Source organism: Anomaloglossus baeobatrachus, chromosome 7 (assembly GCF_048569485.1).
Source record: "Anomaloglossus baeobatrachus isolate aAnoBae1 chromosome 7, aAnoBae1.hap1, whole genome shotgun sequence".
In the NCBI taxonomy this organism is placed as follows: Eukaryota; Metazoa; Chordata; class Amphibia; order Anura; family Aromobatidae; genus Anomaloglossus; species Anomaloglossus baeobatrachus.
Window position 1 is genome coordinate 219019136 of NC_134359.1, and position 21942 is coordinate 219041077.

At 53.3% G+C, this 21942-nt stretch overlaps 1 protein-coding gene across 2 annotated transcripts in view; it reads right to left on the reverse strand.

The window, feature by feature from the left end:
* The window catches only part of USP7 (ubiquitin specific peptidase 7), a 245198-nt gene that overhangs the window by 89797 nt on the left and 133459 nt on the right, over positions 1-21942 (reverse strand). For both annotated transcript variants that reach the window (XM_075317906.1, XM_075317905.1), the window contains exons 14-16: positions 16847-16991; positions 12516-12646; positions 12259-12393 (exon numbers count right to left, since the gene is read on the reverse strand). In XM_075317906.1, coding sequence (XP_075174021.1) covers positions 12259-12393; positions 12516-12646; positions 16847-16991 — 411 coding nt within the window. The remainder of the gene's footprint in view (positions 1-12258; positions 12394-12515; positions 12647-16846; positions 16992-21942) is intronic.

Consider the following 21942-nt stretch of genomic DNA (forward strand, 5'->3'; position numbering starts at 1 on the left):
TCTGGCTATACACCCCCAGTGGGATCACTGGCTCACCAGTTTTAGTGCAAAAGCAAGAAGGAGGAAAGCCAATAACTGGTTTAAACAAATTCACTCCGAGTAACATCGGAGAACTGAAAACCGTTCAACATGAACAACATGTGTACCCGCAAACAAACCAAAAATCCCGAAGGACAACAGGGCGGGTGCTGGGTCTCCCAATAAGAGCTAGAAGAAAAGGAATTTACGGTAAGTAACAAAATTCCCTTCTTCGGCGCTCTATTGGGAGACCCAGACGATTGGGACGTCCAAAAGCTGTCCCTGGGTGGGTAAAGAAATACCTCATGTTAGAGCTGCAAGACAGCCCTCCCCTACGGGGAGGCAACTGCCGCCTGCAGGACTCTTCTACCTAGGCTGGCGTCCGCCGAAGCATAGGTATGCACCTGATAATGTTTGGTGAAAGTGTGCAGACTCGACCAGGTAGCTGCCTGGCACACCTGTTGAGCCGTAGCCTGGTGTCGTAATGCCCAGGATGCACCCACGGCTCTGGTAGAATGGGCCTTCAGCCCTGATGGAACCGGAAGCCCAGCAGAACGGTAGGCTTCAAGTATTGGTTCTTTGATCCATCGAGCCAGGGTGGCCTTAGAAGCCTGCGACCCTTTGCGCTTACCAGCGACAAGGACAGAGTGCATCCGAACGGCGCAAGGGCGCCGTGCGGGAAATGTAGATTCTGAGTGCTCTCACCAGATCTAACAAATGTAAATCCTTCTCATACCGATGAACTGCATGAGGACAAAACGAAGGCAAAGAGATATCCTGATTAAGATGAAAAGAGGATACCACCTTCGGGAGAAACTCCTGAATGGGGCGCAGCACTACCTTGTCCTGGTGGAAGACCAGGAAGGGAGCCTTGGAGATAGTGCTGCCAGCTCAGACACTCTCCGAAGAGATGTGATCGCTACCAGAAAAGCCACTTTCTGTGATAGTCTAGAAAGTGAAACCTCCCTCAGAGGCTCGAAGGGCGGCTTCTGGAGGGCAACTAGTACCCTGTTCAGATCCCATGGATCTAACGGCCGCTTGTACGGGGGTACGATATGGCAAACCCCCTGTAGGAACGTGCGCACCTTAGGAAGGCGTGCCAAACGCCTCTGAAAAAAGACGGATAGCGCCGAGACCTGACCTTTAAGGGAGCCGAGCGACAAACCTTTTTCTAACCCAGATTGCAGGAAAGAAAGAAAGGTAGGCAATGCAAATGGCCAGGGAGACACACCCTGAGCAGAGCACCAGGATAAGAATATCCTCCACGTTCTGTGGTAGATCTTAGCGGACGTGGGCTTCCTAGCCTGTCTCATGGTGGCAACGACCCCTTGGGACAATCCTGAAGACGCTAGGATCCAGGACTCAATGGCCACACAGTCAGGTTCAGGGCCGCAGAATTCCGATGGAAAAACGGCCCTTGGGACAGTAAGTCTGGTCGGTCTGGGAGTGCCCACGGTTGGCCGACCGTGAGCTGCCACAGATCCGGGTACCACGCCCTCCTCGGCCAGTCTGGGGCGACAAGTATGACGCGGCTGCAATCGGATCTGATCTTGCGTAGCACTCTGGGCAAGAGTGCCAGAGGTGGAAACACATAAGGGAGCCGGAACTGCGACCAATCTTGCACTAGGGCGTCTGCCGCCAGCGCTCTTTGATCGCGAGACCGTGCCATGAAGGTTGGGACCTTGTTGTTGTGCCGTGACGCCATTAGGTCGACGTCCGGCACCCCCCAGCGGTGACAGATTTCCTGAAACACGTCTGGGTGAAGGAACCATTCCCCTGCGTCCATGCCCTGGCGACTGAGGAAGTCTGCTTCCCAGTTTTCTACGCCGGGGATGTGAACTGCGGATATGGTGGAGGCTGTGGCTTCCACCCACATCAGAATCCGCTGGACTTCCTGGAAGGCTTGCCGACTGCGTGTCCCCCCTTGGTGGTTGATGTATACCACCGCTGTGGAGTTGTCCGACTGAATTCGGATCTGCCTTCCCTCCAGCCACTGCTGGAAGGCTAGTAGGGCTAGTAGGGCTCTGATTTCCAGAACATTGATCTGAAGGGTGGACTCCTGCTGGGTCCACATACCCTGAGCCCTGTGGTGGAGAAATACTGCTCCCCACCCTGACAGACTCGCGTCTGTCGTGACCACCGCCCAGGATGGGGGTAGGAAGGATCTTCCCTGTGATAATGAGGTGGGAAGAAGCCACCACTGCAGAGAGTCCTTGGCCGTCTGGGAAAGGGAGACTTTCCTGTCCAGGGATGTTGACTTCCCGTCCCATTGGCGGAGAATGTCCCATTGAAGTGGGCGCAGATGAAACTGCGCAAACGGAACCGCTTCCATTGCCGCCACCATCTTCCCGAGGAAGTGCATGAGGCGTCTTAAGGAGTGCGACTGACTTTGAAGGAGAGCCTGCACCCCAGTCTGTAGTGACCTCTGCTTGTCCAGCGGAAGCTTCACCATCGCTGAGAGAGTATGAAACTCCATGCCAAGATACGTTAGTGATTGGGTCGGTGACAGATTTGACTTTGAGAAGTTGATGATCCACCCGAACGTCTGGAGAGTCTCCAGTGCAACAGTCAAGCTGAGTTGGCATGCCTCTTGAGAGGGTGCCTTGATCAGTAGATCGTCCAAGTAAGGGATCACAGAGTGTCCCTGAGAGTGCAAGACTGCTACCACTGCCGCCATGATCTTGGTGAACACCCGTGGGGCTGTCGCTAGACCAAATGGCAGAGCTACGAACTGAAGATGGTCGTCTCCTATCACGAAGCGTAGAAAGCGTTGGTGCTCTGTAGCAATCGGCACGTGGAGATAAGCATCCTTGATGTCTATTGATGCTAGGAAATCTCCTTGAGACATTGAGGCAATGACTGAGCGGAGGGATTCCATCCGGAACCGCCTGGCGTTCACATGCTTGTTGAGCAGTTTTAGGTCCAGAACAGGACGGAATGAGCCGTCCTTTTTTGGCACCACAAAGAGATTGGAGTAAAAACCGAGACCTCGTTCCTGAATAGGAACAGGGACCACCACTCCTTCTGCTCTTAGAGAATTCACCGCCTGCAGAAGGGCATCTGCTCGGTCGGGATGTGGGGAAGTTCTGAAGAACCGAGGCGGAGGACGAGAACTGAACTCTATCCTGTACCCGTGAGACAAAATGTCTGTTACCCACCGGTCTTTGACCTGTGGCAGCCAAATGTCGCAAAAGCGGGAGAGCCTGCCACCGACCGAGGATGCGGAGGGAGGCGGCCGAAAGTCATGAGGCAGCCGCCTTGGAAGCGGTACCTCCGGTTGCTTTCTTGGGGCGTGAGTGAGCCCGCCATGAATCAGAGCTCCTTTGCTCTTTCTGAGTCCCTTTGGACGAGGAGAATTGGGGCTTGCCCGAGCCTCGAAAGGACCGAAACCTTGACTGCCACTTCCTCTGTGGAGGTTTGCTCGATCTGGGCTGGGGTAAGGAGGAGTCCTTACCTTTGGACTGTTTGATGATTTCCGCCAATTGCTCACCAAACAGTCTGTCTCCAGATAATAGCAAGCTGGTTAAACATTTTTTAGAAGCAGAATCTGCTTTCCATTCCTTTAACCACAAGGCTCTGCGCAAAACTACAGAGTTGGCAGAAGCCATTGAGGTACGGCTCGTAGAGTCCAGTACCGCATTGATAGCGTAGGTCGCAAACGCAGACATTTGCGTAGTTAGGGACGCCACTTGCGGCACTGCTGGACGTATGAGAGAGTCCACCTGTGCCAGACCAGCTGAAATAGCTTGGAGCGCCCACACGGCCGCGAATGCTGGAGCAAACGACGCGCCGATAGCTTCATAGACAGATTTCAACCAAAGGTCCATCTGTCTGTCATTGGCATCTTTAAGTGAAGCCCCATCCTCCACTGCAACTATGGATCTAGCTGCAAGCCTGGATATTGGAGGGTCCACTTTTGGACACTGGGTCCAGCGTTTGACCACGTCAGGGGGAAAAGGATACCGTGTATCCTTAAGGCGTTTAGAAAAACGCTTGTCCGGATAAGTATTATGTTTCTGGATGGATTCTCTGAAGTCAGAGTGGTCCAGAAAAGTACTCAATTTACGCTTGGGATACAGGAAATGGAATTTCTCCTGCTGTGCAGCTGCCTCCTCTGCAGAAGGGGCTGGGGGAGAAATATCCAACAGCCTATTGATGGCCGCTATAAGGTCATTTACCATGGCGTCACCATCTGGCGTATCCAAATTGAGTGCGGCGTCAGGACAAGACTCCTGATCACCCACCTCTGAACCCTCATATAGGGACCCTTCTCGCTGAGACCCTGATCCACGTGATGACGTGGAGGGTCTCTCCCAGCGAGCTCGCTTAGGCGGACTGGGACTGTCATCGGAGTCAGAGCCCTCAGCCTGTGATGCCTGGGACCCCCTTGAAGTACGGATTAGTTCCAACTGAGGGGGACCGGGGAACATAGACACAGCAGTGTCTATGGTCTGAGCAACTGGCCTGGACTGCAAGGTTTCCAGGATTTTTGTCATAGTCACAGACATTTTATCAGCAAAGACTGCAAATTCTGTCCCCGTCACCGGGGCAGGGTTCACAGGCGTCTCTGCCTGGGCTACCACCACAGTAGGCTCTGGCTGACGAAGTGCCACTGGGACTGAACATTGCACACAATGAGAGTCGTTGGAGCCTGCTGGTAGATTAGCCCCACATGCTGTACAAGTAGTGTATACAGCCCGTGCCTTGGCACCCTTGCGTTTTGCGGATGACATGCTGTTGTCTCCTCAAGCAATATAGGGTGTACAGCCAAGAAGCGACCTTACAGTGCAGTATTAAATATATCTAGACACAGCAGTGTCTATGTACAGTGACAAATATAACACTGTGGCACTAGAGGGGCTGCACGTATGTGCTGCTTACCGCCCGCTGAGCGCGGGTGTGTGGTCGCCAGAACCCCTTAGCCTGGGTCCCCCAGAGCCTGCGTGTGTTCTCCAGCCAGACTGCATGTGTATAATGGCTGCCGGCGTCCTGGGGAGCTGCAAGCCTGGGGGCGGGCCTAGGGCGTGCACAGAGAAAAAGCGCGAAGCCTGTGTCTACTGTGCTCAGTGAGAGGGCTGGAGCATGTAAATCGTGCCCCAGCCCTCGGCGCTGCCGATTGAATAACGTCTCTCCCCTACCCTGATTGACAGGGTGGGGGGCGTTAACGAAGCGGAGCTAGGCCGCAGAAAGCCGGGGACTAAAGTTAGAAGCGCCGCCGCCGTAAAAGCGCGGTCGGCGCGACCCCGGCGCACTACAAGTCGCAGCTGCGCCGCCGCTCCAGGGGCGGTCGGCGCGGCGATCCACACACATAAAGTCCCCCAGTAATCTGCGGGGACTATAAGCCCAGCGCACAGCGCTACAGTCCCCGGCGCACTAGCACACCCAGCAAGCCTGGGGTGCGCGTGGCCTGCCATACGGGGACACAGAGTACCTGAAAGTTGCAGGGCCTTGTCCCTGAACGGCACTCCCGCTCCACATCCAGCAGGTTCTATGGGTCTGTGGATGGAGCCCGGCCTCAGGGCTTGGTGGCCGGTAAGATCCCACTTCCTCAGAGCCCCTCAGGGGGATGGGGAAGGAAAACAGCATGTGGGCTCCAGCCTCCGTACCCGCAATGGGTACCTCAACCTTACAAACCACAAGTGGGGTAAGAAGGGAGCATGCTGGGGGCCCCAAATGGGCCCTCTTTTCTTCCATCCGATATAGTCAGCAGCTACTGCTGACTAAACAGTGGAGCTATGCGTGGATGTCTGACCTCCTTCGCACAAAGCAGAAAACTGGTGAGCCAGTGATCCCACTGGGGGTGTATAGCCAGAAGGGGAGGGGCCTTACACTTTTTAGTGTAATTGCTTTGTGTGGCCTCCGGAGGCAGTGCTATACACCCAATCGTCTGGGTCTCCCAATAGAGCGCCGAAGAAAATACCTCGTAATAGAGCCGTAAAAACGGCCCGTTCCTACAGGTGGACAACCGCCGCCTGAAGGACTCGTCTACCTAGGCTGGCATCCGCCGAAGCATAGGTATGCACCCGATAGTGTTTGGTGAAAGTGTGCGGGCTCGACCAGGTAGTCGCCTGGCACACCTGCCTGATTGAGATGAAAGGTGGATACCACCTTAGGAAGAAATTCCGGAACCGGGCGCAGCACCACCTTGTCCTGGTGAAACACCAGGAAAGGAGCCTTGCATGACAACGCTGCTAGCTCAGACACACTCCAAAGTGATGTGACTGCTACTAGGAAGACCACCTTCTGCGAAAGGCGAGAAAGAGAAATATCCTTCAAAGGCTCGAAAGGTGGCTTCTGAAGGGCCCTCAGAACCCTGTTCAGATCTCAGGGTTCTAACGGCCGCCTGTAAGGAGGGACAATGTGACAAACCCCCTGCAGGAACGTGCGTACCTGAGAAAGCCTGGCAAGACGCTTCTGAAAGAACACAGAAAGCGCTGAGACTTGTCCCTTAAGGGAGCCGAGCGACAAACCTTTTTCCAATCCTGATTGAAGAAAGGAAAGAAACGTGGGCAAGGCAAATGGCCAGGGAGAAAACCCCTGATCAGAGTACCAAGATAAGAATATCTTCCACGTCCTGTGGTAGATCTTGGCAGACGTTGGTTTCCTGGCCTGTCTCATAGTGGCAATGACCTCTTGAGAAAACCCTGAAGACGCTAGGATCTAGGACTCAATGGCCACACAGTCAGGTTGAGGGCCGCAGAATTCAGATGGAAAAACGGCCCTTGAGACCGCAAGTCTGGTCGGTCTGGTAGTGCCCACGGTTGGCCCACCGTGAGATGCCACAGATCCGGGTACCACGACCTCCTCGGCCAGTCTGGAGCGACGAGAATGGCTGACCTGATCTTGCGTAACACTCTGGACAACAGTGCCAGAGGTGGAAACACATAAGGGAGTTGAAACTGCGACCAATCCTGAACTAAGGCGTCTGCCGCCAGAGCTCTGTGATCGTGAGATCGTGCCATGAATGCCGTGACCTTGTTGTTGTGCCGGGACGCCATTAGGTCGACGTCCGGCATCCCCCAGCGGCAACAGATCTCCTGAAACACGTCCGGGTGAAGGGACCATTCCCCTGCGTCCATGTCCTGGCGACTGAGAAAATCTGCTTCCCAGTTTTCTACGCCCGGGATGTGAACTGCGGATATGGTGGAGGCCGTGGCTTCCACCCACATCAAAAACCGCCGGACTTCCTGGAAGGCTTGCCGACTGCGTGTTCCACCTTGGTGGTTGATGTGAGCCACCGCTGTGGAGTTGTCCGACTGAATTCGGATCTGCTTGCCTTCCAGCCACTGCTGGAACGCTTTTAGGGCAAGATACACTGCCCTGATCTCCAGAACATTGATCTGAAGGGAGGACTCTTGCTGAGTCCACGTACCCTGAGCCCTGTGGTGGAGAAAGACTGCTCCCCACCCTGATGACTCGCGTCCGTCGTGACCACCGCCCAGGATGGGGGTAGGAAGGATTTCCCCTTCGATAATGAAGTGGGAAGAAGCCACCACCGAAGGGAAGCTTTGGTTGCCTGAGAGAGGGAGACGTTCCTGTCGAGGGACGTCGGCTTCCTGTCCCATTTGCGTAGGATGTCCCATTGAAGAGGACGCAGGTGAAACTGCGCGAAAGGGACCGCCTCCATTGCTGCCACCATCTTCCCCAGGAAGTGCATGAGGCGCCTCAAGGGGTGTGACTGACCCTGAAGGAGAGATTGCACCCCCGTCTGTAGTGAACGCTGCTTGTTCAGCGGAAGCTTCACTATCGCTGAGAGGGTATGAAACTCCATGCCAAGATATGTCAGCGATTGGGCCGGTGTCAGATTTGACTTTGGAAAATTGATGATCCACCCGAAACTCTGGAGAGTCTCCAGAGTAGCGGTGAGGCTGTGCTGGCATGCCTCTTGAGAGGGAGCCTTGACCAGCAGATCGTCTAAGTAAGGGATCACCGAGTGACCCTGAGAGTGGAGGACCGCCACTACTGCAGCCATGACCTTGGTGAAAACCCGTGGGGCTGTCGCCAGGCCGAACGGCAGTGCCACGAACTGAAGGTGTTCGTCTCCTATGGCGAAGCGCAGGAAGCGCTGATGCTCTGGAGCAATCGGTACGTGGAGATAAGCATCTTTGATATCGATCGATGCAAGGAAATCTCCTTGGGACATTGAGGCGATGACGGAGCGGAGGGATTCCATCCGGAACCGCCTGGTCTTTACGTGTTTGTTGAGCAGTTTTAGGTCCAGGACAGGACGGAAAGACCCGTCCTTCTTTGGAACCACAAACAGGTTGGAGTAAAAACAGTGACCCTGTTGCTGAAGAGGAACGGGGACCACCACTCCTTCTGCCTTCAGAGTGCCCAGCGCCTGCCGAAGAGCATCGGCTCGCTCGGGAGGCGGAGATGTTCTGAAAAATCGATTCGGAGGACGAGAGCTTAACTCTATCCTGTAACCGTGAGACAGGATGTCTCTCACCCAACGGTCTTTTACCTGTGGCAGCCAAATGTCGGAAAAGCGGGAGAGCCTGCCACCGACCGAGGATGCGGTGTGAGGAGGCCGTAAGTCATGAGGAAGCCGCCTTGGTAGCGGCACCTCCAGCGGTCTTTTTAGGGCGTGACTTAGACCGCCATGGATCGGAGTTCCTCTGATCCTTCTGAGGCCTTTTGTACGAGGAGAATTGGGACCTGCCCGCACCCCGAAAGGACCGAAACCTCGACTGTCCCCTCCTCTGTTGGGGTAATTTTGGTTTGGCCTGGGGCAAGGATGTTTCCTTTCCCTTGGATAGTTTGATGATCTCATCCAGTCTCTCACCAAACAAACGGTCGCCAGAAAATGGCAAACCGGTTAAGGACTTTTTGGAAGCCGAATCTGCCTTCCATTCCCGTAGCCACAAGGCCCTGCGTATTGCCACGGAATTGTCGGCTGCAACCGCCGTACGGCTCGCAGAGTCCAGGACAGCATTAATAGCGTAGTACGCAAATGCCGACGTTTGAGAAGTTATGGACGCCACTTGCGGCGCAGACGTACGTGTGAGTGCGTCAATTTGCGCTTGACCCGCTGAGATAGCTTGGAGTGCCCATACGGCTGCGAATGCTGGAGCAAAAGACGCGCCGATAGCCTCATAGATGGATTTCAACCAGAGCTCCATCTGTCTGTCAGTGGCATCCTTGAGCGAAGCCCCATCTTCAACTGCAACTAAGGATCTAGCCGCCAGTCTGGAGATTGGAGGATCCACCTTGGGACACTGAGTCCAGCCCTTGACCACGTCAGGGGGGGAAGGGATAACGTGTATCCTTAAGGCGCTTGGAAAAACGCTTATCTGGACAAACTCGGTGTTTCTGGACTGCCTCTCTGAAATCGGAGTGATCCAGAAACATACTCGTTGTACGCTTGGGGAACCTGAAACGGAATTTCTCCTGCTGAGAGGCTGACTCCTCCGCTGGAGGAGCCGAGGGAGAAATATCCAGCATTTGATTTATGGACGCGATAAGATCATTCACTATGGCGTCCCCATCAGGAGTATCAAGGTTCAGAGCGGCCTCAGGATCAGAATCCTGATCAGCTACCTCCGCTTCATCATACAGAGAGTCATCCCTCTGAGACCCTGAACAATGTGATGAGGTCGAGGGGATTTCCCAGCGAGCTCGCTTAGGCGGTCTGGGGCTGCGGTCCGTGTTAGAGACCTCACCCTGGGATCTATGAGACACCCCGGGGGAACATTGTTGTTCCAACTGAGGGGAACCAGGGGGCAGTGATTCCACAGTGCCCATGGTCTGAGATACCGGTCTGGACTGCAAAGCTTCTAGAATCTTAGCCATGGTCTCAGAAAGTCTGTCAGTAAAAACTGCAAACTCCGTCCCTGTCACCTGGACAGTGTTAGCAGAGGCTCCGGCTGAGAAAGTGCCACAGGGGCCGAGCAGTGCACACAATGAGGGTCAGTGGAACCTGCCGGTAGCGAGGTTGTACATGCGGCGCAGGCAGCATAGTAAGCCTGTGTTTTGGCACCCCTGCTTCTTGTGGGCGCCATGTTGTTGTCTCCTTTGAGCAACACAACCGGGTATATAGCCAGAATCAACTGTGCACCATACAGTGTAAAGTATAGCCTGTAAACATATAAACTATAATTACACTTCTGCACAAGTGGGGCCAGCACCTCAGGTGCTGCTTACCGCCCGTGTGGCCATCAGAATCCCTGCCTGGGTCCCCCAGAGTTTGTCTCCCCTCTGCAGCGTCCGAGGAGCTGACAGGAATGGCTGCCGGCGTCCTGAGGAGAGGAGGGAGCCGTGGGCGTGACCCAAAAAGTGCGGGAACTGGTACCCCACTGTGCACAGTGAGGGGGGTGGAGTATGCAAAGCATGCTCCAGCCCTCAGTGCTGCCGTGCTGTACAGCGTCCCGCCCTTCCCCTGACTGGCAGGGCTGGGGGCGGGAAGAAAAAGAGACTAGGCCCAAAAGCCGGGGACTCGAGTTATAAGCGCGGCCGCCGTATAAGCGCGGCCAGCGCAGAGTCCCCGGCGCACTAACAGTCCCAGCCGTGCCTCAGTAATAACAATGGCAGCGGCGGTTAGCGCGGTAGTCCCCATACACAAACACACTCAGTGACGCTGCAGTGTATAATGGCACAAACGCGGTCAGCGCCGCGGTCCCCGGTGCACTAGCACACCCAGCAATGCTGGAGTGTTGCTGTGCGCGGTCCCCACGGGGACACAGAGTACCTCAAAGTAGCAGGGCCATGTCCCTGAACGATACTCGGCTCCTATCCAGCAGGGTCCTCAGGAGCTGTGGATGGAGCACGGTCTCAGTGCCTGGAGACCGATAGGATCCCACTTCACCCAGAGCCCTAAGGGGGATGGGGAAGGAAAACAGCATGTGGGCTCCAGCCTCCGTACCCGCAATGGATACCTCAACCTTAACAACACCGCCGACAAGAGTGGGGTGAGAAGGGAGCATGCTGGGGGCCCTATATGGGCCCACTTTTCTTCCATCCGACATAGTCAGCAGCTGCTGCTGACTAATCTGTGGAGCTATGCGTGCATGTCTGCCTCCTTCGCACAAAGCAAAAAACTGAGGAGCCCGTGGGAGCACGGGGGGTGTATAGGCAGAAGGGGAGGGGCTTTACACTTAGTGTAATACTTTGTGCGGCCTCCGGAGGCATAGCCTATACACCCAATTGTCTGGGTCTCCCAATGGAGCGACAAAGAAACAGCATGTGGGCTCCAGCCTCCGTACCCGCAATGGATACCTCAACCTTAACAACACCGCCGACAAGAGTGGGGTGAGAAGGGAGCATGCTGGGGGCCCTGTTATGGGCCCTCTTTTCTTCCATCCGACATAGTCATCAGCTGCTGCTGACTAAGCTGTGGAGCTATGCGTGGATGTCTGCCTCCTTCGCACAAAGCATGAAAACTGAGGAACCCGTGATGCACGGGGGGTGTATAGGCAGAAGGGGAGGGGCTTTACACTTTTAAGTGTAATACTTTGTGTGGCCTCCGGAGGCAGAAGCTATACACCCAATTGTCTGGGTCTCCCAATGGAGCGACAAAGAAAGATCCTCCAGCGTCCAAGTCCATTAAAAATATGTTACGACTTACAAAGTGTTAGTGAAACGCGTGGGTTTGAGCACAGCAGATTTAACATTACGTGGCTTATTTATATGTCTTACCACAGTTTTAATGGACTTGGACAGTCTCTTCATCAGGTTTAAACAATAGGTCATTTTCTGATGACAGATTCTCTCTAATCAGTCAGTGCTGTGATCGGGACAGTTACCGGCGTCTTTTCCCTGCTTTTCTGTAAATGTGTATACTGTGTGTACACAGCTCAATAGAGGTTATGAGCAGAGGACTCCCCAGCTGATTTCCAAAAGACACAGCATGCGGAGCTGTCACACTTTATTTTTTAACTATTAGATGCCCCAAATTCCCTGAGCACCCCCAGCCTTATAACACGATTACTCCAGACTGCGGCACTTCTGATGCCCAGTTTATGGATGGTCTTTCATATTCCTTTGCTTTTAGGAATCCAATGAGCAATATATAACAGGACATTTTTAGCACATTGTGTTCAGGCCCTTGCCAAGCCATTATCAGAGATCAATAGAAAGCAGCAGTAATCTGTCTCGTATTTCATTAAATGTTATTTTCAGACATAATTACAAAGCATCTCCCTGCTGCGAAGACGACGGACTCATCTGCCCTGCAGATCAATAAGTGCCAAGCTGGTCACCATCCAATATAGGACACAGAAAAGCTGAGGCCGATTTCCTTACCATAGTCTGTGATAGATTTTGCACAAATTCGGCAAGTGTGGAGTTTTTTAATACTTTGAACACAGTGTATTTAACCTTCTCCTCATCGTACATGTCATTGCCTTGGTGGCCGCAGAACTGGTCCTCCGCAACGATCTGAGAAAGAAGTTAAGAATCTGGTTACATCTGGTATGGAGTCACCATTATCAATGGACATTTCTCACACAAGTCAGTCATATTTAATGATCGGTATGTGTAATCTTATGAGAACATCCTACCTGAACCTGCATGTACAGATGAGCTTCCTGGCGCTCCTTTCTTTTCTGAGCCTCTATACGCTTTTCTTCCTGTAGCCTCTCTACGAGCTGCTGAGGGATATCCTGATCCGTGACGGCTTGGAGGACTTCATCTAAAAGAAACATTTTATATTTCTGCATTTGATACACTGAAAATGTGATAACAGATCAGTATTCAAATTTAAAGGGAACCTGTCAGCAGAAATTTCGCAATATACCTAAAAGATTCCCCCTCTGCAGCTCCTGGGCTGCATTCTAGCAAGGTTCCTGTTGCTATTGTGCCCCCTTTGAGACCTAAATAAAGGCTTTATAAAGTGGTACCTTTTTGTATGCTAATGTGTTTTTATGGTCACGGGGACGGGCTGTCTTGTGTCCGTTATTCGCCTCCTGCCGCTTTACGCCGTCCCCCATTGCTCATTTCCATACATGACGACACCGCTCAGTGCTCCCGAGGTCTCGCGCATGCCCAGTGGCACTATCGCAGGACAGCACTGTGTAAAGCGTGACCGCTGGTGAGGTGATTGCGCAGGCGCGAGATTACGGGCGGCGCTGTGATTGTCAGCAGCGTCATCCAAGTACCCGCCCATAATCTCGTGCCCGCGCTTTTCCCACTGCCTCCACTGTTATGCGCAAGCGCTGGCCATATGAACCCACGTCACCTATTACCGCAGGCGCGAGATTATGGGCGGGTACTTGGATGACGCTGAAGTATAAAGTATTTATTCAGGTCTCAAAGGGGGCACAATAGAAACAGGAACCTTTATAGAACGCAGACCAGGAGCTGCAGAGGGGGAATCTTTTAGGTTTATTGCGAAATTTCTGCTGACAGGTTCCCTTTAAAGGGTTGTCCTATAAACATACACCTACCATAGAATAGGCCACTACTGTATGATCATGAGAATCCTAATCCCCTGGGTATATTAAGTATTTCTGAGCATGTGTTACCACTGCACATTCAGTCTATAGAAGTCAGAGGACAACTCTCAAACTTGAAAATATCCTTTAAGGCTATGTTCACACACTGCATCTTTCCTTAACCACAAAGATGCAACGTTTTGGCCCCAAAAACGCATCAAAAAACGCGTGTTTTTGACGCATTTTGCGCAATGTGTTTTAGTCAAAGCTATTGACTGGAAAGGCTCAAAAACGCTGGCAAAAACGCAAAAAGAATTGACATGCTCCATCTTCAAAAACACAGCCAAAAAAAGATGCACTGTATAGACCGCAAAATAGAAATCTCAAGACTTTGCTGGAAAAAGGAAATGCATTAACTTTGGTGCATTTTTGGGACCTCAAAACCGCACCAAGAACGCAGTTAAAGATGCAGTGTGTGAACATAGCCCTAACTAATCTAATCATAGCTTCCCTGACCACTGGGGCCCCCACTGATTCCAAGAACCGGGGCTCTAGAGTCCTGGCTGAATGAATCGGTGGTCGATCATGCGCAGTACCTCTCCATTCATTCTAATGGAAGTGCTGGAGATCAGCAGAGTGCTGCACATTAATAATTCTTAACCCTAGAACGCATACCTGGGGCCTCGTAGGCCTGCTAGGTTACTTGTTTTCTATGGTAGTTTTCTATGGTTGCGCGTTCTAGGGTTAATGGGACTGCCAGGGATTGATGAAGTGGCAACATGCACGATCAAGCTCTGCTCCCCTTCAGTCAGGGTCCTTTAGGTCCCTGATTCATGGGATCAGTGGGGGCCCCAGCGGTCGGAAACTTTCAAACTTGAGAATACCCCTTCAATGGATTGGTGATAGACCCCCGCTCACTAACTTTTTATACACAGGCTAAAGGCTGCTTTACACGCAACGACATTGCTAGCGATGTTGCTGGTGGAAGCACCCGCCCCCATCGGTCGTGAGTGACAGGCAAATCGCTACCCGTGGCGCCAGGGCCGTATTTACCATTAGGCACCCATGGTCCCGTGCCTAGGGCGGCAGGATGCAGGGGGCGGCACCTTCTAGCAGTAAAAAAAAAAAAAAAAAAAAAAAAAAAAAAAAATTTTTTTTTACACATTCATTAAATCTGCTGTATTTTCGGAGGGGGGAGAGGCGCACCTTTATTTATTTGTATCCGCATCAATTAAGACGCGAATGCAGACAAACTGTGGCGGCCGGGCACAGAGAGCTGATTGACCCCGGAACTGCCGGCGCCTGCACTTCCGGGGTCACAGGCGCGCCAATCAGCTCCTTCCTCTGTGCTGCGTCCAATGCTGTATGGATTTCACATGCAGAGCTCACAACAGGACGCCGCGATGGAAGCCGGTGTCAGAAGAGGATACTCACGTGAGCCAGGAAGATGACGGCGGGCCCTGGAGCAGGTAAGTGCTCGCAGAGCTGAAGATTCATAAAGGAGCGTGGGGGTGTCTCTAATGCAGACTGGAGATCTGCATATGGGCTGGGGTGGAGAGAGGCTGATGCCGGGGGAGAGACTGCTGGTGAAGGCGGGGGAGAGCGGCTGCTGCTGGGGGAATGGGAGAGAGGGGCCAATCCTAGAGACAGAGGACAAGGGTTGAGGGATAGTGCAATGACAAAATCGATGGGGGGGGCGTGTAAGGACTCAGAATGAGAGGGGGGCAGCATTGGGAGCTCATTATGGAGAAGGGGCAGCATGTGTGAACTCAGTATGGAGTGGAGCAATGTAGGGGAGTCAATATCAAGAGTGGGGTAGTGTGTGTGTGTGGGGGGGTCTCAGCATAAGCGTTAGTGTGGTGGTCTTAGTATGATGAATGGGGATGCATGGAGGTGTCATTATGGAAAAGAGGAAGGCAGCATTAGGAGCTCATGGAGAGGGGCAGCATGTATGGGACATTGTGAGGAGGGAACAGCATGCATGGGACATTGTGAGGAGGGAGCAGCATGCATGGGACATTGTGAGGAGGGGGCAGCATGCATGGGACATTGTGAGGAGGGGGCAGCATGCATGGGACATTGTGAGGACGGGGAAGCATGCATGGGACATTGTGAGGGGGGACAACATGCATGGGACACTGAGGAGGGAGCAGCATGCATGGGACACTGAGGAGGGGGCAGCATGCATGGGACATTGTGAGGAGGGGGCAGCATGCATGGGACATTGTGAGGAGGGGGCAGCATGCATGGGACATTGTGAGGAGGGGGCAGCATGCATGGGACATTGTGAGGAGGGGGCAGCATGCATGGGACATTGTGAGGAGGGGGCAGCATGCATAGGACATTGTGAGGAAGGGGCAGCATGCATGGGACATTGTGAGGAGGGGGCAGCATGCATGGGACATTGGGAGGAGGGGGCAGCATGCATGGGACATTGGGAGGAGGGGGCAGCATGCATGGGACATTGTGAGGAGGGGGCAGCATGCATGGGACATTGTGAGGAGGGGGCAGCATTCATGGGACATTGTGAGGAGGGGGCAGCATTCATGGGACATTGTGAGGAGGAGGCAGCATGCATGGGACATTGTGAGGAGGGGGCAGCATGCATGGGACATTGTGAGGAGGGGGCAGCATGCATGGGACATTGTGAGGAGGGGGCAGCATGCATGGGACATTGTGAGGAGGGGGCAGCATGCATGGGACATTGTGAGGAGGGAGCAGCATGCATGGGACATTGTGAGGAGGGAGCAGCATGCATGGGACATTGTGAGGAGGGGGCAGCATGCATGGGACATTGTGAGGAGGGGGCAGCATGCATGGGACATTGTGAGGAGGGGGCAGCATGCATGGGACATTGTGAGGAGGGGGCAGCATGCATGGGACATTGTGAGGAGGGGGCAGCATGCATGGGACATTGTGAGGAGGGGGCAGCATTCATGGGACATTGTGAGGAGGGGGCAGCATGCATGGGACATTGTGAGGAGGGGGCAGCATGCATGGGACATTGTGAGGAGGGGGCAGCATGATGTGAGGTCAATGTGCAGATCATATTTCATAATTGAGGAAGGTGTGGTGGGTATAATTTATAAGGGAGGGCAGTGTGTAGTTTATTAGGGGCAGTGTGACAGTCACAGTATATAAGTGGGGACGATGTGGTGGGAATATTTTATACTCATGCTATGTTTTGATGTGCCCGTGGTGATCCCCATTGGGGGGGGGGGGGGGGCGGATGTGCATCACGAATTCCGTGACCACCCAACGACATCTCGTTAGCGATGTCGTTGCATGTAAATCCCCCTTTAGTGTCCCCTGTCTGGGTCAATACTGGTCTCAGTAGCGCCAGCACTGGTGCATGTATCATGTTTCGGTGTATAAAAATGTTATTGGGACAACATTCATCTAATACTACAAACATTGAGCTCCAGATTGTATAGCAAATACATGTTTGATATACTTACTCAGCTTGGATTCACGGATGTAAACCAGCATGTAAGCATTCGTGCAGTGCCGTACAGACAAATCATCATCGTGTCCTCCATAGTTATGCTCAATAGCCTCCTCCTTTGTACATCTTGACACGACGTCATCGTCAAATTTACACCACTGCAAGTCAATTTTTATTTTTTGTTTAAAATATGTAAATAATTAAAATCAGTTACAAAAAACGAAGGGAATTTTGTTTACTTACCGTAAATTCCTTTTCTTCTAGCTCCAATTGGGAGACCCAGACAATTGGGTGTATAGCTTATGCCTCCGGAGGTCACACAAAGCATTACACTTAAAAGTGTAAACCCCTCCCCTCTGCCTATACACCCGCCCGTGCATCACGGGCTCCTCAGTTTTGGTGCAAAAGCAGGAAGGAGGAAACTTATAAATTGGTCTAAGATAAATTCAATCCGAAGGATGTTCGGAGAACTTAAACCATGAACCAAGAACAATTCAACATGAACAACATGTGTACACAAAGAACAACAGCCCGAAGGGAACAGGGGCGGGTGCTGGGTCTCCCAATTGGAGCTAGAAGAAAAGGAATTTACGGTAAGTAAACAAAATTCCCTTCTTCTTTGTCGCTCCATTGGGAGACCCAGACAATTGGGACGTCCAAAAGCAGTCCCTGGGTGGGTAAGAATACCCCGGTAATAGAGCCGAAAGACGGCCCCTTCCTACAGGTGGGCAACCGCCGCCTGGAGGACTCACCTACCTAAGCTGGCATCTGCCGAAGCGTAGGTATGCACCTGATAGTGCTTCGTGAAAGTGTGCAGACTCGACCAGGTAGCCGCCTGACACACCTGCTGAGCCGTAGCCTGGTGCCGCAATGCCCAGGACGCACCCACGGCTCTGGTAGAATGGGCTTTCAGTCCTGAAGGAACCGGAAGGCCAGAAGAACGGTAGGCTTCAAGAATTGGTTCCTTGATCCACCGAGCCAAGGTTGACTTGGAAGCCTGCGACCCTTTACGCTGGCCAGCGACAAGGACAAAGAGCGCATCCGAGCGGCGCAGGGGCGCCGTACGAGAAATGTAGATCCGGAGTGCTCTCACAAGATCTAACAAGTGCAAATCCTTTTCACATTGGTGAACTGGATGAGGACAAAAAGAAGGTAAGGAGATATCCTGATTGAGATGAAAAGGGGATACCACCTTCGGGAGAAATTCCGGAACCGGACGCAGAACCACCTTGTCCTGGTGAAACACCAGGAAGGGAGCTTTGCATGACAGTGCAGCTAGCTCAGACACTCTGCGAAGTGATGTGACTGCCACTAGGAAGACCACCACCTGCGAGAGGCGAGAAAGAGAAATATCTCTCATTGGCTCGAAAGGTGGTTTCTGAAGAGCCATTAGCACCCTGTTCAGATCCCAGGGTTCTAGCGGGCGCTTGTAAGGGGGGACTATGTGGCAAACCCCCTGCAGGAACGTGCGTACTTGCGGAAGCCTTGCTAGACGCTTTTGAAAAAATACAGAGAGCGCCGAGACTTGTCCCTTAAGAGAGCCGAGAGACAGCCCCTTTTCCATTCCGGATTGAAGGAAAGACAGAAAAGTGGGCAAGGCAAATGGCCATGGAATAAAACCCTGATCAGAGCACCAGGATAAGAAGATCCTCCACGTCCTGTGGTAGATCTTGGCTGACGTTGGTTTCCTGGCCTGTCTCATAGTGGCAATGACCTCTTGAGATAACCCTGAAGACGCTAGGATCCAGGACTCAATGGCCACACAGTCAGGTTGAGGGCCGCAGAATTCAGATGGAAAAATGGCCCTTGAGACAGCAAGTCTGGTCGGTCTGGCAGTGCCCACGGTTGACCCACCGTGAGATGCCACAGATCCGGGTACCACGACCTCCTTGGCCAGTCTGGGGCGACGAGGAGGGCGCGGCGGCAGTCGGACCTGATCTTGCGTAACACTCTGGGCAGCAGTGCCAGAGGAGGAAAGACATAAGGCAGTTGAAACTGCGACCAATCCTGAACTAAGGCGTCTGACGCCAGAGCTTTGTGATCTTGAGACCGTGCCATGAATGCCGGGACCTTGTTGTTGTGCCGGGACGCCATTAGGTCGACGTCCGGCTTCCCCCAGCGGCAACAGATCTCTTGAAACACGTCCGGGTGAAGAGACCATTCCCCTGCGTCCATGCCCTGGCGACTGAGAAAGTCCGCTTCCCAGTTTTCCACGCCCGGGATGTGTACTACGGAGATGGTGGAGGCTGTGGCTTCCACCCACAGCAGAATCCGCCGAACTTCCTGGAAGGCTTGCCGACTGCGCGTGCCGCCTTGGTGGTTTATGTATGCCACCGCCGTGGCGTTGTCCGACTGAATTCGGATCTGCCTGCCTTCCAGCCACGGCTGGAACGCCTTCAGGGCTAGATACACTGCCCTTATCTCCAGAACATTGATCTGAAGGGAGGACTCTGGCTGAGTCCAGGTACCCGGAGCCCTGTGGTGGAGGAAGACCGCTCCCCACCCTGACAGACTCGCGTCCGTCGTGACCACAGCCCAGGATGGGGGCAGGAAGGATTTCCCCTTCGACAAAGAAGTGGGAAGAAGCCACCACTGAAGGGATGCCTTGGCTGCCCGAGAAAGGGAGACGTTCCTGTCGAGGGACGTCGATTTCCTGTCCCATTTGCGGAGAATGTCCCATTGAAGAGGACGCAGATGAAACTGTGCAAATGGAACTGCCTCCATTGCTGCCACCATCTTCCCTAGGAAGTGCATGAGGCGTCTCAAGGGGTGCGACTGGGCTCGGAGGAGAGATCGCACCCCTGTCTGTAGTGATCGTTGTTTGTCCAGCGGAAGTTTCACTATCGCTGGGAGAGTGTGAAACTCCATCCCGAGATATGTCAGCGATTGTTCCGGTGTCAGTTTTGACTTTGGGAAATTGATGATCCACCCGAACCTCTGGAGTGTCTCCAGAGCAATGTTCAGGCTGTGTTGGCATGCCACCCGAGAGGGGGCCTTGACAAGAAGATCGTCCAAGTAAGGGATCACTGAGTGTCCCTGAGAGTGTAGGACTGCAACCACTGTTGCCATGACCTTGGTGAAGACCCGTGGGGCTGTTGCCAGGCCGAAAGGCAATGCCACTAACTGAAGGTGTTCGTCCCCGATGGCGAAACGCAGGAAGCGCTGATGCTCTGGTGCAATCGGCACGTGGAGATAAGCATCCTTGATGTCGATTGAGGCTAGGAAGTCTCCTTGGGACATCGAGGCGATGACGGAGCGGAGAGATTCCATCCGGAATAGTCTGGTTTTCACGTGTTTGTTGAGCAGTTTGAGGTCCAGGACGGGACGGAAAGATCCGTCCTTTTTTGGTACGACAAACAAGTTGGAGTAAAAACCGTGACCCCATTGCTGAAGGGGAACGGGGATAACTACTCCTTCTGCCTTCAGAGAGTTCACCGCCTGCAGAAGAGCATCGGCTCGCTCGGGGGGCGGAGATGTTCTGAAGAAACGAATCGGAGGACGAGAATTGAACTCTATCCTGTAACCGTGAGACAGAATGTCTCTCACCCATCGGTCTTGGACATGTGGGAACCAGGCATCGCAAAAGCGGGAGAGCCTGCCACCGACCGAGGATGCGGTTTGGGGAGTCCGCAAGTCATGAGGAGGCCGCTTTGGGAGCGGTTCCTCCGGCGGTCTTTTTAGGACGTGCCTTAGACCGCCATGAATCAGAGTTCCTCTGATCCTTTTGAGGCCTGTTGGACGAGGAGAATTGAGACCTGCCTGAGGGCCGAAAGGACCGAAACCTCGATTGTACCTTCCGTTGTTGAGGTCTGTTAGGTTTGGACTGGGGTAAGGACGAGTCCTTACCCTTGGATTGTTTAATGATTTCATCCAATTGCTCGCCAAACAGGCGGTCGCCAGAAAACGGCAAACCGGTTAAAAACTTCTTGGAAGCAGAGTCTGCCTTCCATTCACGTAGCCACATGGCCCTGCGGACTGCCACTGAATTGGCGGATGCTACCGCTGTACGGCTCACAGAGTCTAGTACCGCATTCATGGCGTAGGACGCAAACGCCGACGCCTGAGAGGTTAATGACACAACCTGCGGAGTCGCGGCTCGTGTGAGTGCATTAATCTCAGACTGACAAGCTGAGATAGCTTGTAGTGCCCATACGGCAGCAAATGCCGGAGCAAAGGATGCGCCGATAGCCTCATAGATGGATTTCATCAGGAGCTCTATCTGCCTGTCAGTGGCATCCTTTAGTGATGCACCATCTGCCACTGCAACTATGGATCTGGCCGCCAGTCTAGAGACTGGAGGATCCACCTTGGGACACTGGGCCCAACCCTTGACTACGTCAGGGGGGAAGGGATAACGTGTGTCATGAAGTCGCTTAGTAAAGCGCTTATCCGGAAAAGCTCGGTGCTTCTGGACTGCGTCTTTGAAGTCGGAGTGATCAAGAAACGCACTCCGTGTACGTTTGGGAAACCTAAAATGAAATTTCTCCTGCTGAGAAGCTGACTCCTCAATCGGAAGGGGTGGAGGAGAAAGATCTAACACCTGATTGATTGACGCTATAAGGTCGTTTACTATGGCGTCCCCTTCAGGCGTATCAAGGTTGAGCGCGGCGTCAGGATCAGAGTCCTGATCTGCCGCATCTGCTTCATCCTCCAGAGAGTCCTCATGCTAAGACCCTGAACAGTGTGATGAAGTCGAGGGACGCTCCCAGCGAGCCCGCTTCGATGGTCTGGGACTGCGGTCCGTGTCGGAGTCCTCCCCGTGGGACCTATGAGTTGACCCAGGAGCTCTTTGCTGCTCCGACCGAGGGGGGCATGGGGGCAATGAATCAACAGTGCCCGGGGCCTGTGTTACAGGTCTGGACTGCAAAGCTTCCAGTATCTTAGCAGACCATCTATCCATAGACTCAGAAAGTTTGTCAGCAAATACTGCAAACTCTGTCCCTGTCACCTGGACAGTGGGGGCCGGAGGTTCCACCTGGGCCGGGGGTCCCACCAGTGGCTGAGACTCCGGCTGAGTGAGTGTCACAGGGGCCGAGCATTGCACACAATGAGGGTAGGTGGAACCTGCAGGAAGCATTGCCGCACATGAGGTACAGGTTGCAAAGTAAG